The sequence below is a fragment of the Macadamia integrifolia genome, chromosome 3, assembly GCF_013358625.1.
Source record: "Macadamia integrifolia cultivar HAES 741 chromosome 3, SCU_Mint_v3, whole genome shotgun sequence".
NCBI lineage: Eukaryota > Viridiplantae > Streptophyta > Magnoliopsida > Proteales > Proteaceae > Macadamia > Macadamia integrifolia.
In genome coordinates, this window is record NC_056559.1 from 5,046,583 (window position 1) to 5,059,000 (window position 12,418).

A 12,418-nucleotide genomic window follows, 5' to 3' on the forward strand; every position below is an offset into this window, starting at 1 on the left:
TTTAATAACATGCAGGATTTGAGGGGATTTCTGATGAGAGACAGATTCATGACAATGCAAGCCTAACTAGAGCTTAGTAATTTTATGAAATGGAGATGTACTAATCGTAGAAAGTCTTGCTTATTAGTTCAATTGGGCCATCATAGTTTCACTGAAAACATCCATAAGTAGCATGGTGAAGTACTTCAACAGTAACAATTCTTCCACAGTTCAGACACTAAGCACCATTTGGAAGCGTTCTCATGGAGAAATCAATGGTTTACCTGTGCCAATTAAACTTCCAAACTTCCAAGTTTCCAAGTTAATGAATCTAGCTTATCAGGTACTAGAAATTGTGTCATTTCCAAATGCCAATTTCAGTCCAATGCATCCCATCTCAGAAATGAAAGCACAACCAGAGAATTAAGAATTTCCTAAATCAAATAATTTGAAAGTTTTATGAACAAAGTAATGGACTGGAAAGATTCTACAACTACCAGAAATGGTTTCCCTAAGGGTGGGAGGTGGACGAATCAACAAATCACTGGTACTAAAACAGCAAGAGAAACAGGGTCTGCTTTCATCTTTGTCCGTGAGGCTTTGCATCGATTACTCTTAAAGAAGACTCGCAACATCCCTAAACTCAATCTCTCATTTCCTGTTGCCCTTAGAGCCAATCTCTCCTGAATTTGATTGTTCCTGCTTTCTTCTCTTGGTGTGTGGTCTCCCAGATTCGAGTGGAGCAGTGTGGGCAGAGAGAACAGGCACATGATGCACAGGAACCAAAGCAGGGAACCCAACAGCAGGGATTCTGCCGAACACCCAAATTCAACAACATTGAGGTTATTAATGAACGAGAAAATTGAAAACCTCTGTCAAGCTAAAAACTAGAGTGATATTGAGACTAACAGAATGGGAAGGATGGAGAGGAGGGTTGGAGGATTTAAGTTTCATACCCAAGAAGAGTACGGCAGACTCCTGCTTGGCCATGGCACCAGAAACCTTGTTCTGCAAGCTAATGTGGAGAGCCTGATTCTCTACAATGTAGCATTGTAGCAAGCGCTCCAGTCTCCTGCACTCCCCTTCAAGGTATCTGTTCTTCAATTCCAGATCCCTTACATACATCTTTTTCCTTTCTCTTGATCTCACGGCAAAATCTCTATTTCTCAGCTGCCTGAAGGTAGAAAATCCCAAAGAAATTCATGGGGTTCAAACTATTACACCCACAATCAGCATTCAAGTTTTTTTCTTTCCTCAAAAATTTAAAGCTTCGAATTGCAGATGATGATTATAATTGAACCTACAAGGATATCAACTAGTATAAAGAAAATAAAGGGAACGGAACAAAATCAACACAACCAAATAAAAGAAATTCTGGAGCTATTCTTGATCTCAAAGAAAACCCCTCGATCCCATGGATCGTGATCACACACTTCGGAAGAAACACTATTATGTAATACTCAACTGTTAGGGAAACTAAGGACTAATTACTACCTTTCGCGTCTCTTGCTCATTGGATCATCCTCTTCCCCGTCCTTCACAGCGGAAACATTGCCCTTCTTTTGGTTATCATCGGATACATTGGTTTCTGGAGTCGAACTATCCTCATCTGGAATCCGTGCTTGACAAGATTGATCAGGAGACGCATGGAGGATATCGGAGAAGAAATCCAGACAAAACTCCTCCTGATTCTCAACGCAGGATTCCTTATCGTCCTTCATCAGCACTCTTCCAGCTCGTCTGTCCACGATGAAACACTATATGGGGAAGGATTCGAGTTCTCTTGAACTATATCTCCAACCGATGGGTCAGTGACGAAGGGGAGGTCATCCAAGAACAGACTCATATCTTCTGGAATGTTTTTGAACAGGGAATCAAGATCTATTTGACTGAAAGAGTCGTCTGCTTGAATCTCTCCATCAGCCATAGAGAAACGTGGATCTGGTCTAGAGTTCAACGACACGATTTGGATTTTGGAGTATTAACTGAGTTTGGAGAGGGAGAGATTGGGACGCAGAGTCTGCAACACCGAAACCACACGTTACTATCGTTTTTTTGGAATTTAAAGCGGGAAGAGGAGAGTAGCGTTTTATCGGTAACAGGAGCTTTTCGCGGTTTTTCCGTCATTGGACCAATAGAAACGAGTTTTAGGATATATGGCCCAATCAAATAATTTCTTCAGCCATTAGGTCGGTTCAAGTTGAGTCCAATCCAGATCTTGTTTCTACTTCGGTTCCGATCCAAGTTGGGAGTCGGGAGTTGGGACATATTAGCCGCCGAACGACCTTCCTTTCTGCCCTGGAAGAGTGAACCAATCTAGATCTTAGATGAGTTTGGTGTCAATTTGGGACCAAAACTGATACCAAATGTTTAAAATCATACCAAATCAAACTGTACCAAATTAGCTATTCCAAAACCGAATCAAGTATCCACGTGTACTGTAATTATATATTATAGTGAGCTTTGTCCAATCTCTCTTGTTTTCCTTTGTTTAGTGTTTTGTTGCCCTCTCTTGTTAGCGGAGGGCCCTTGCACAAAGGAAAAAACAATCTATTATATATGTATCTTATAATATATAGACATATGATTTATGACACCCTAAAAAACCATACGAAACCAAATCGAACATAACCATATAAAACCATATCAAAACCAAATCGATTCTACATAATTAACCATATAAAACCATATCAAAACCAAATCGATTCTACATAATTTCTATATTGAAAAAATGCATTCGATTAGAGTTTTGGTTGTCTCCTACACTAAACTGAAACCTTACCAATTGACACCCTGTAATGTCAACCATCAATTTTAACCCATTTTTCAATGTTAGGGTTAACCATTAATTTAACCCATTTTCCAGTGTTAGGGTTAGGCAATCCTTACTAGCTTTATATTTGAGTTGGTTTGGCCTGCCAGTTTCGCAATACTCAGTGGAGTAACTGAAGATTGATCACTTGATCAGCTCCTCAAATGCATGGGTGCATTATGATTTGCATCATCCTTGCTTTCCAAGAAGTGTGACTATAAGCCCATGTTGACTCCTCTATGAATCCATTCTTGGCCCCTATGTGGGTCTAGTTTACCATATAATGACCATGTTTGATTGTAAGGGAACTAAAGGGAAGGAAAGTGAAATTTTCATACTTAAAATATAATATACCATGTGACTTTAACATTTCATATTTGGTTATAAAATCTCACTTTACTTTGCATCCAAAACCCTTTGCTTTAATATGTAAAATAAAAATTACATGCAAAATATATAATTACTAAATATAGTTAAAAAATTAAGTAATTTATACAATCATATGAGGCAATGATTATAAACATTTTTTTTTAAGTATGAAAATTTCAATTCATTTCCTTTTACATTCCCATTGCAACCAAATGGAACCATAATAAATAGGCTCAACCATGAAAAAATATATTGTTCCTTGCTTGCACAACACCAACACCGTCTTCAAACATAGAGGGCATAACCAATTTCTCCATTATTGGTGAAACTACTCTCATCTGAATCACATAAATCCTTACAATACGATTGTAGGCAATTATATCTTCATTCTAGTTATTGTGTTTTGTGAACCCGAGTGCCATATTCTTCCCCAATTTCTTAAGCTGGAAGAGTAAAAGAACTCTTTTAGTCCGGTCAACAATTTTTTTTTGATAGAAGAGAACATATTTTTTTACAAGGATGTTGAATAAATTGTCCCCCACTGTGGTCAACAATTTATTCAACATCCTTGTAAAAGAAATAGATCACAATAGAATGTTAGGGCAAAGAAATAGATCACAACAGAATGTTTGGGCGATCCTTATCTGTATCAGGCCCCGTCAATAACAATATCCCTTATAGCATACCAATACATAGAACCATGGGAACCAGATCCCCAAGAGTCTCAAGAGCTAAGCCTAATAGGTAGCAAAGAGGATACTTGGTTTGCCAGAACACCATGCATCAGTGCATCCTCTTCCTGGGATCTGGAGCTAGAAATCTGATTATATCATCTCACCAGGCAGACAATGATAGATAATCCTGTAACCCTGGTCTCTGCTGCAAAATAACAAGTGCTCCTGTAAACAGTAACTACAATATATGTCTAAACCCAAAAACAAGAGTCCTAATCCCAGATCCTGAAAACATTCTCACTGAACAGACTTGATCATCGCTGGTGCCTGTATTCTAGACAAACCCTAATCTTCAACTCCCTAGCATCAGCAACATTTTTCCACTGGTAGGGCTTGTATTCCTATCCAAAACCCAATCTTCACCTCCCAAGCATGACCAGCATTTTTCCAGAGTAGGATCTAAGAACCGCTGTAAATGACTCACCCTGGCAGATCATTTAGTTAGAAGTCCAATGCAATAGGACGATTGAACCGCCATATCTTTCTCAATTGCCTATGTAAGAGAAATAGAATACAATCTGTACAAATTGACTAGAGAGCATCCACCGGCGGAAATCGATATTCTTCTGCTGAAAAATGAAACACTGCTGACATAAGTAACACTGGTTTAACGATTTAACGATTTATACCAAAGGGTCCTATTACCTTCCATCAGGATTCAGGACTCGAGGGTCAGGAATGGTACAAGTTGCACCAAAACTATGGTAAATTCTGAGAATTTCAAAGGGAAATTGCAAAGAGGTCTTAACTCAAGAAGAGGAATCTCTTCAGAGAGCGAGGCACTCAAAACAGTCTTTAACATTTTGACTCATCTAAGAATTTTTCCATCATTGCTTTGCCTGACAAAAACAAAATCACTCAGGGTATTAAGCCAGACATAACGCTGCAACTCCATACTCCAGTCAAGTTGCAATGTTGAGTTAAACTACATGAAAATTTCATTGAAAATTTGCAATCTAAATTTTTGAAAGCAATCTGCACAGAATCAACTTCAAAAGAAAAAAAATAATAATAATAAAAGAAGTAAAATAAAATAAAATTCATTATAGAACAAACCTATCAACTCTAAGCACGAAAGGATGTGTAATAAAACAAGAGGGGGTGTCACTATGCAAAGATCTAAAAAATTCATTCACTAAGTTAATAATGAGTGTAATCAAGATTCCCTATATTCAAGGGTTACTGAGTCTCATACATGGAAACCTCATAAATCGTAAACCACATGGTGAAACCTTTTGGATTTTACCAAATGTGGGTCTCAAATCAATTATTTACTTCTATGGAGAAAGAGTAACTCAACATTGATCCAACAGACCATGCTACTTAAGGGAATCAGATACATGAAGCTTGATGAGTATTAAAAGGCAGAAGAAATCAGGGTTTTAAGATGCTTCAAAATTGCCAGGCAGATATAATACTGGAATCTATCTAACAAGTGCATTGTTAGGTACAAGTGAGTTCAGTGGCACCCCAATTAACTAAGGAGGTGTGGGAGCCCATTTGCAGACTACTGTAGTTTTCTTTCTCAAAGATCAGATAACCACCATAATAATTGTCAAAAAGGGGGGCGGGGGGCGGATAAAGAAAGAACAGGATGAAAATGAAGAAAATAAATAAAAATTAATTACTTCAGTGAGAAACTGTAAGGAAATAAAAGATAAAGGTAAAGGGAAAAATAGATGCAGGGGGTAACCAAAAGGGGAAGGGAGAAAGAATAAGAAGGCTCACTGGATGAATAATCCACTTTAAAGAATAACTAAACTCCTCAACGAAAATTTGCCTAGATCTAATATTATAACGTGTACTGATCTTATGTGAAACACCTCAACTAATTGAGGTCAGACTGTAGGAGGTAGTAGGCCAGCCAAGAAAATTAAGCCCGTTCAACTTGGATCAGGGCAGTTTACAATTAAGACAACTCTAACAGCAACTTTGCTCATCCTTCCAAGGATTGAGAACATTAGAACCATAGTAATGATATTGCATGATAAAAAAACGAGACTCCCTACCAAGGTATAACTCGGTAAAGAAATTCAGTAATTTAAAAAGAGGGGGGAGGAGGAAGGGGGGAGGGGGGGTGGGGAGGAATTCAGGGCCAGATTGGTCAGCCTATATTTTGAAGAAACATACAGATAACTGAAAACAAGTCTTGAACATGTGAAAGCATCTGATGCACAACTTGATGTGGATCTGGGTTCCAAATTCAAAATCGAATCACTTATGGGTCCACGAGAATGATTGATAGATCAAATTCAAAGGATGGCAAATCCATAATATCCAAAGCAAAACAGGTCCTTAAGAGTGAACAAATAGTAGATGGGACAAACTGGAATTGAAACATTAAAATAATGGGGGTAATCTGAAAATTAAAGAAGATTAGGGTAAATAGAATTAAAGTTTGGGGGCAAATGTGGATTCAAAGTGTTTTGAATAAGGGTAATTCTGTAAACTAATAAAAGAAGGGGGAATTTGAAAAAATAACTTAACGGTCAATTAAAAGTTAAAACCATAATTAATAGGAGAACCCTTCTTCTTCCTCTCGACAGAACTCCAGGCGGTAGACCAGCAAAGCTTCGAGAGGGAGAACTCACTGGTTTGACCTCAGATTGATTTGAAATTTCTGGGGAAGAGTCGCAGCACAAAGATCTCTCGTTTTCCACAGCCAACAGCTTGGAAGAACAGCCCAGCAGTCAACATAGAAGATCTGAGTCAAGAACTGATGATAGATGTTATTGCAGCCAGTTGCAGGTGTTGGCTCTCACAGCTGTGAAGGATTTCAAAGTACCCTCTCAAAGGTGTGAGTCACCCAAGGATAGGGAATCCACGACCAGAGCTTCAGTCCCAGAAAGTCAAAGGTGAGGGAGATCGATCCACCAGATTAGGGCAGCAACTGTCGCCAGAAACAGAGTTGTTGATAAGAATACTAGAAAAATAACAAGAATGAAGAGGAAGAAATAATGAGGGAGTAGGAGAATGGAAGGGAAGAGATAAGAGGTAAAAACGGAGAGATGCATGCACGGCAGCCATGGTTTCACCCAAACATTCATTCAATCCAAGTCCCATAGTTGGGTGCAATAACACTATTTAAAGACAAAAACAATAACCTAGTTTCCTATTTTGAAATTGAATAAACTTGCACCTAAATCTAAAGATAGAAACAAAATCTCACTCGAATAAAAATAAAAAACAACTCTAATTCAGTTCCTATTGTTTCTAATTCTTAAAAGGAAATAAGTAAAGTAATTAAATCAATCGGCCAACTGCAGCATAACTTCACTATCCAGCTTTTAGCAAAGTTTAAGATGATATCTGAAATGAAAAAAGAAAATGGTAAAGCAGATAAGTTTAGCGAGTGTTTTAAAAAGCCCAGATAACACAAAGGCAGAAGTTATAGTGCAGAAAACACACAAAAAACTATAACATTTCTCATTTTAGCAAAGTTTAAAATAATAAAGTCTGCAAATCACATGACTGACAAGTATTCAGGAGTCAGATGGTCGCTTACAAGTACAATGAGGGAGTTTGAAAACAATGGACTAGGCTGTAGAAGGAAACAAAAGTGAATAATAAATTTCCTAACACTACGAGGCAAGGTGACACAAAGACACTAAGAATTAAATCTGACTATTTACCATCTTACCAGCAAAAAAATTAAAAACTCTTTCAATACAACTACCAAATGGCATATGATATCACAGAGAACCTATCAAGACCCAACAAATGATATTTATGGGAAGATACATACACAGTAGAAAGCAAAGCAGCACCAGGAATTCTTTATGTAACATCCTCCACCAGCACCTAAGTGGCAAGGAAGAGCGATTATTTAATCAATAAATTGGTGTAATTGATAATAAATATAAAATACTGTAAAGGTATATTCAGATATAGCACTATGGTTTTATCTTCTATGGTAAATCTAAACCAGACAAAAGGAATATTCCTCCCCTTCTTGGATATAAGTAAGAATATTATAATATATATACACTAGAATAGATAAATACAATAAGAATGACAGTGACCCTGAGAATCAAATAAGTTTGCCATCACTGACATTAAAACCCGGTCAGACAAATCCTAGGAAACACCAAAGATTGCCTGGTTTCACCTTTATCAATCATGTCCCGATTTCTAACTGGCTCCTTTCATCACTGATGAGCACTATATTATTAAAAAAAATATAGCATTGATCTATTTCCCCCTCTGAAGAAGTGGATCAGACATGCAAACTAGCACCCTGGGACAGTGCTGATAGAGTAAAATCAATAGAAGCTAAATAGGAAGTCCAACAATTTTACAATTGTATTTGTCCAAAGCAGAATCAGGTTTCAGGATCTGATGCCATTCTCAAAAGTAATAAGTGGGGAGTTGCACAAAATGCCAGGAAGTACCTGATGAAACAAAATGCCAAAAGACCCTTACAACTTCACAAAGTGTGGGAACTGGCATGCATATAAGAAATGGAAACATAAGGTAGGAGATCCCAAACAATATAGAAGAAGTCTACAAAAAGATTAAATCCACCGAGAAACGTGTTTCTAAGGTGTCCCTCAAGTACTTCCAAGGCATCTGGAATCTAAGAAATTTGAAATGTAAAATGTTTGAAAAAAAAATAACAGCAATATGAGAAATACTTATCCAAGAAGTGACAGGGCACCAAGTAGAATGGAGAGAGCCAAAGATCTAACCATCCCTCTTCTTCTGAACTATTTACTGACACTTCGAAGGAGGATTTACATATATATATATATATATATCTTATATTAGCTAAAGAAACAGAGCATGTAATTGTTTTTAGCATTATTCTAGAAAACAGTCCTAGGGACACAGACTGAGTAATGTCCCAACATTAACACTTGAGATGTGTTACCAAAGAAAACTTCCATGTTAACATTATCTTTTGGCTATGTTTGGTAGCCAAGAAAAGAAAAAATTCAAAAAAAATTGAATTTGAGGAGAGAGATAGGCACATAAATATCATTGTGTAATCATATTTTTTTGTCTTATTATGTTTTTTGTACTATTTTCTTTTCTTGGTTACCAAACATTGCCTTAGTTCCATTTTCATGACATCGTCACAACATTTAATATACTTGAGATAGTTCTACAGAAAACCTCACAGGAACCTAATGGTGATGCTAAGTACCAAAAAAAGAAACAGTATTATGCCAAAGGTGGAAATCCCAAAGAAACAAGGTAACCTTATTACCAACTCTAGAATCTTTCCAGAGCCATGCCCTTGGAGATCTTGCTGAATTTATGCAGGGTATTTTCCCTTGTGTCCTAGAGATCTTTCATGTGATGCTTACAGATATATCTGATTAACAGAACAAAGCCTTATCCCACCTAAATGGGGTAGGCTACACAACCCCATTTTATGTGTCACTACTAAAAGAGAAAAATGATGCATTAAATAATAGAAATCAACGATATGATGCAAAAGCGCAGAAGATGAAATGAACATAAAGCTCTCAAATCTAGCATAAGTATCAAAAAAAAAAAAATGGTTAAAGACATCAAAATATAAGTGGAGTAGTTATCCCCCCCCCCCCCAACCTATTTCTAATAGTGACTCCTAACTCAACCAGACCCTGATCACAGCTGCCTACTCTCATTCAACACCAAAAGGAGACCAGTTTCCTTGAAGGTTCAAGGAGCATAACAAAGACTGCTAGGCATCAAATGATTACCAATTAGCAGAACAATGACAATAAGAGCTCCATGTCCTGTTGACTTCTCTGCAGACAGAAATAGCCACGGAACAACCATCACAACCCAATCACTGCAGATTCTCCTCCCTCTCCCGGTTCCATTGTTCGATCCTTGCTCTCCGTTCTTCACTCCCTTCCCTTATCGGGCTTCTGGTTCGCCTTGGACTCCCATGCCGTCGCCTTCCCCCGTCGTTGTCGAATCTTCCATATCTGTCCCCGCTCCGCCAACCATTCCCATTCCGGTAGTCCCGATCACGGTAGTCCCCATGCCTATCTGATTCCCTACGGTGGTATGGAGGACTCACACTCCTGCTGCGACTACGACTACCTCTTGATCGACGATACCTTCCAAAGAGCTTCCTCCTCAATTCCCTTGAAATCTGCTTCACATGCATGAAATTACAGTATCCCCCTCGATTGCAGCTATTCTCCTCAAATTGCCGGCAAGTAGCTTCACGGAAATCAGTCACTGGGGAAAAATCGACAATGATTGGGCGGCCAGAGTAGAAACGCCCCTGCAGAGCCCGCAAAGCTGCAGCCGCTTGATCTTCCTCCTTGAACTGGACGTAAACGTTACCAACCATATGATCTGCGAGGTTGTCACAGATATTCAAACTCTCTATCTCACCGAATTTGTTGAGCTCCTCAAAGATGTCCTCATAGAAATCCTCAAAGTGTTCCTGAATCTTCCGAGGGTCGATAGGCTGTCCTTGGGGATCAACACCAGGGGTGATCATATCTGGCCGCTGGTACATGTTTGATAGAAGAAGAGTTGGGGAAATGGTGGGCCGATTGTGAAGACGAGAGCATCTATCGCCGTGGCGGCAAGCACCGATTTTGAAATAAAAGGGGCAATTCACTCGGTCCTTTTCAGTGCCGAAGATTGAAGCTAAGTGCTCCGCCATGGAAACAAACAAAAGCGAACAGCAGTCCTAGAGCCCAAGAAATCAGGAATACGAGCTGCTGATCTCAACCTGCTACAACCCAAAATAAAAAAACCTTCTTTGCAGAAATCGGAGAAGCATAAAACGCAACACTACTACTAATTTGCGGAAACCCTAATATTCAGACAGAGAAAATAACCATGATCTATATGTCGATCTAACGAAATTGAAGAACAGATCTGCATAAAACGCTTGAAGAATCACCAAAAAATCCCTCGGATCGTCAAAATATAGTTAAAATAGACATCCAAAATAAACTGACCTAGCTTCGCTCTCATCGAATGGATTGATTTCGGAACCTCAAGAAGGTAAATGAAGGAACCTTCTAGAGGTCTAGGGTTTCGCCATGGAAATGCAGGAGGAAGCACACATGCAGCATTGCGGCAAACAGTCCGATATTGAAGGAGGAGTGATTTTCTGTGAGCATATCGGATCAACTGCTTCCAAATCTCAAATGGGGGCCGTCCTTTCCCGTATCATATCGCATCAACTGCTTCCAACTTCTGGATAACCGTTTGATTATTTTTCCTGCACGGGCCTACGGTCCTCGAGATCCTACAGGTTACATTCGGACGATCTTCCCTGCAGTTCCTGGTGCTTCAGCCGACCTGCACAGAAGAGATGATAGGGGTCAAGATGACAAGGGAGAGCCGGGCTGACCCGACAGGGGACTCTACGATGCCTAAGTCAGATCTTTCACAGCAGATGCTCAAGAGAGTTTTTCTAGTAAAATGAGTGATTGATTCCCTATGATGGAGGCTTATCTTGGTATTTATAGGCTGTTGATGGAGAGATAAGGAGTACATGATTCTGGGGGAGTGGCTCCATGATTCTGGGAATATTTCGGGTTTCAAGTCATATTCTGGGAATATTCTCCATTGATCTCGGAGGTGCAAGTCGTGACAGGGGTGGACGCCTCTGATGACGTGTAGTGGATAGAGTCTTGCCCTCGTGATCAGTGATCATGTCCCTTGAATGTAAGAGTGGATACGTGCACGTTTTTGGGTGCCTTACTTGACTGTGACGAGCCGATGTGACAGGTTGGTCGAGCCAAGGTGACTGGTAGCACTGCCTGATGGAGGGCCAAGGTGACAGCACAGCCTGATAGAGGGCCGAGGTGGCAGCACAGCCTGATAGAGGGCCGAGGTGGCAGCACGGCCTAATTGAGGGTCAAGGTGGCAGCACGGCCTGATGGAGAGCTAAGGTAGTAGCACGGCCTAAGGAGATGTCGAGGTGGCAACACAGTCTGATGAGAGCCCGAGGTAGTAGTACGGCCTATTGGAGGGCCGAGGTGGTAGCACGGCCTGATGGAGGGCCGAGGTGGCAACACGGCCTGATGGAAGGCCGAGGTGGCAGTACGACTTGATGGAGGGCAGAGGTGGTAGCACGGCCTGATGAAGGGCCAAGGTGGCAGGTCAATCTTCTGTTCAGGTTTGCATACATGCTTCAGCTGTACTGAGGAATGGGACATATTTTGCCTCATCAAAACCCAATCAACACATTACCATTTTTTTTCCGATCTTTGGCATCCAGTTTTATTTCACTTATGTTGAAAGAGAATCTCATCGCCATTTAGATCTGACCTTTGTTTAGCCTACTATGTCTTAATCACGAGTGAAGAGTTCAGTCAAAAGATCACATCATTTATGTTGAAAGAAAACTTTCTTATTCATGAATGAATATGATTTTATGTGAATTGAGCTAGGGTACGGTTGATTTTGTTTTCAAAAATATGTTTTTTTGTGTTCAGAAATGGAAAAACACTCTAAAAATCATTTAATTTTTCTGTTTCGTTTCACTTGTTTTTCGAAATAGAAATAGAAATTTATGTTTATTTCTGTGTCTATAAACAAAATTAGACATTTGTTT

At 39.4% G+C, this 12,418-nt stretch overlaps 1 protein-coding gene and 1 pseudogene across 22 annotated transcripts; both read right to left on the reverse strand.

Moving 5' to 3' along the window:
- Nucleotides 1-402: 402 nt before the first annotated feature.
- LOC122074718 lies at nt 403-2,013 on the reverse strand (annotated as a pseudogene).
- A 1,758-nt stretch (nt 2,014-3,771) lies between these two features.
- On the reverse strand, nt 3,772-11,218 carry LOC122073911 (splicing factor U2af small subunit B-like). Of its 22 annotated transcripts, none has more exons than XR_006138911.1 (5): nt 9,585-11,218; nt 7,640-7,695; nt 6,486-6,784; nt 4,644-4,733; nt 3,772-4,460 (listed from the first exon to the last, which is right to left on the reverse strand). XR_006138911.1 is itself a non-coding variant. In XM_042638615.1 (2 exons), exon 2 carries the CDS (start codon nt 10,508-10,510, stop codon nt 9,674-9,676), a length of 837 nt encoding a protein of 278 aa, XP_042494549.1. In that variant the 5' UTR covers nt 10,511-10,579; nt 10,812-11,218; the 3' UTR covers nt 9,284-9,673. The 22 variants fall into 22 exon arrangements, 3 of the variants coding, with proteins under 3 accessions (XP_042494549.1, XP_042494550.1, XP_042494548.1); XR_006138906.1 differs by having other exon boundaries at nt 3,772-4,463; XR_006138904.1 differs by having other exon boundaries at nt 4,540-4,733.
- Nucleotides 11,219-12,418: the final 1,200 nt, after the last annotated feature.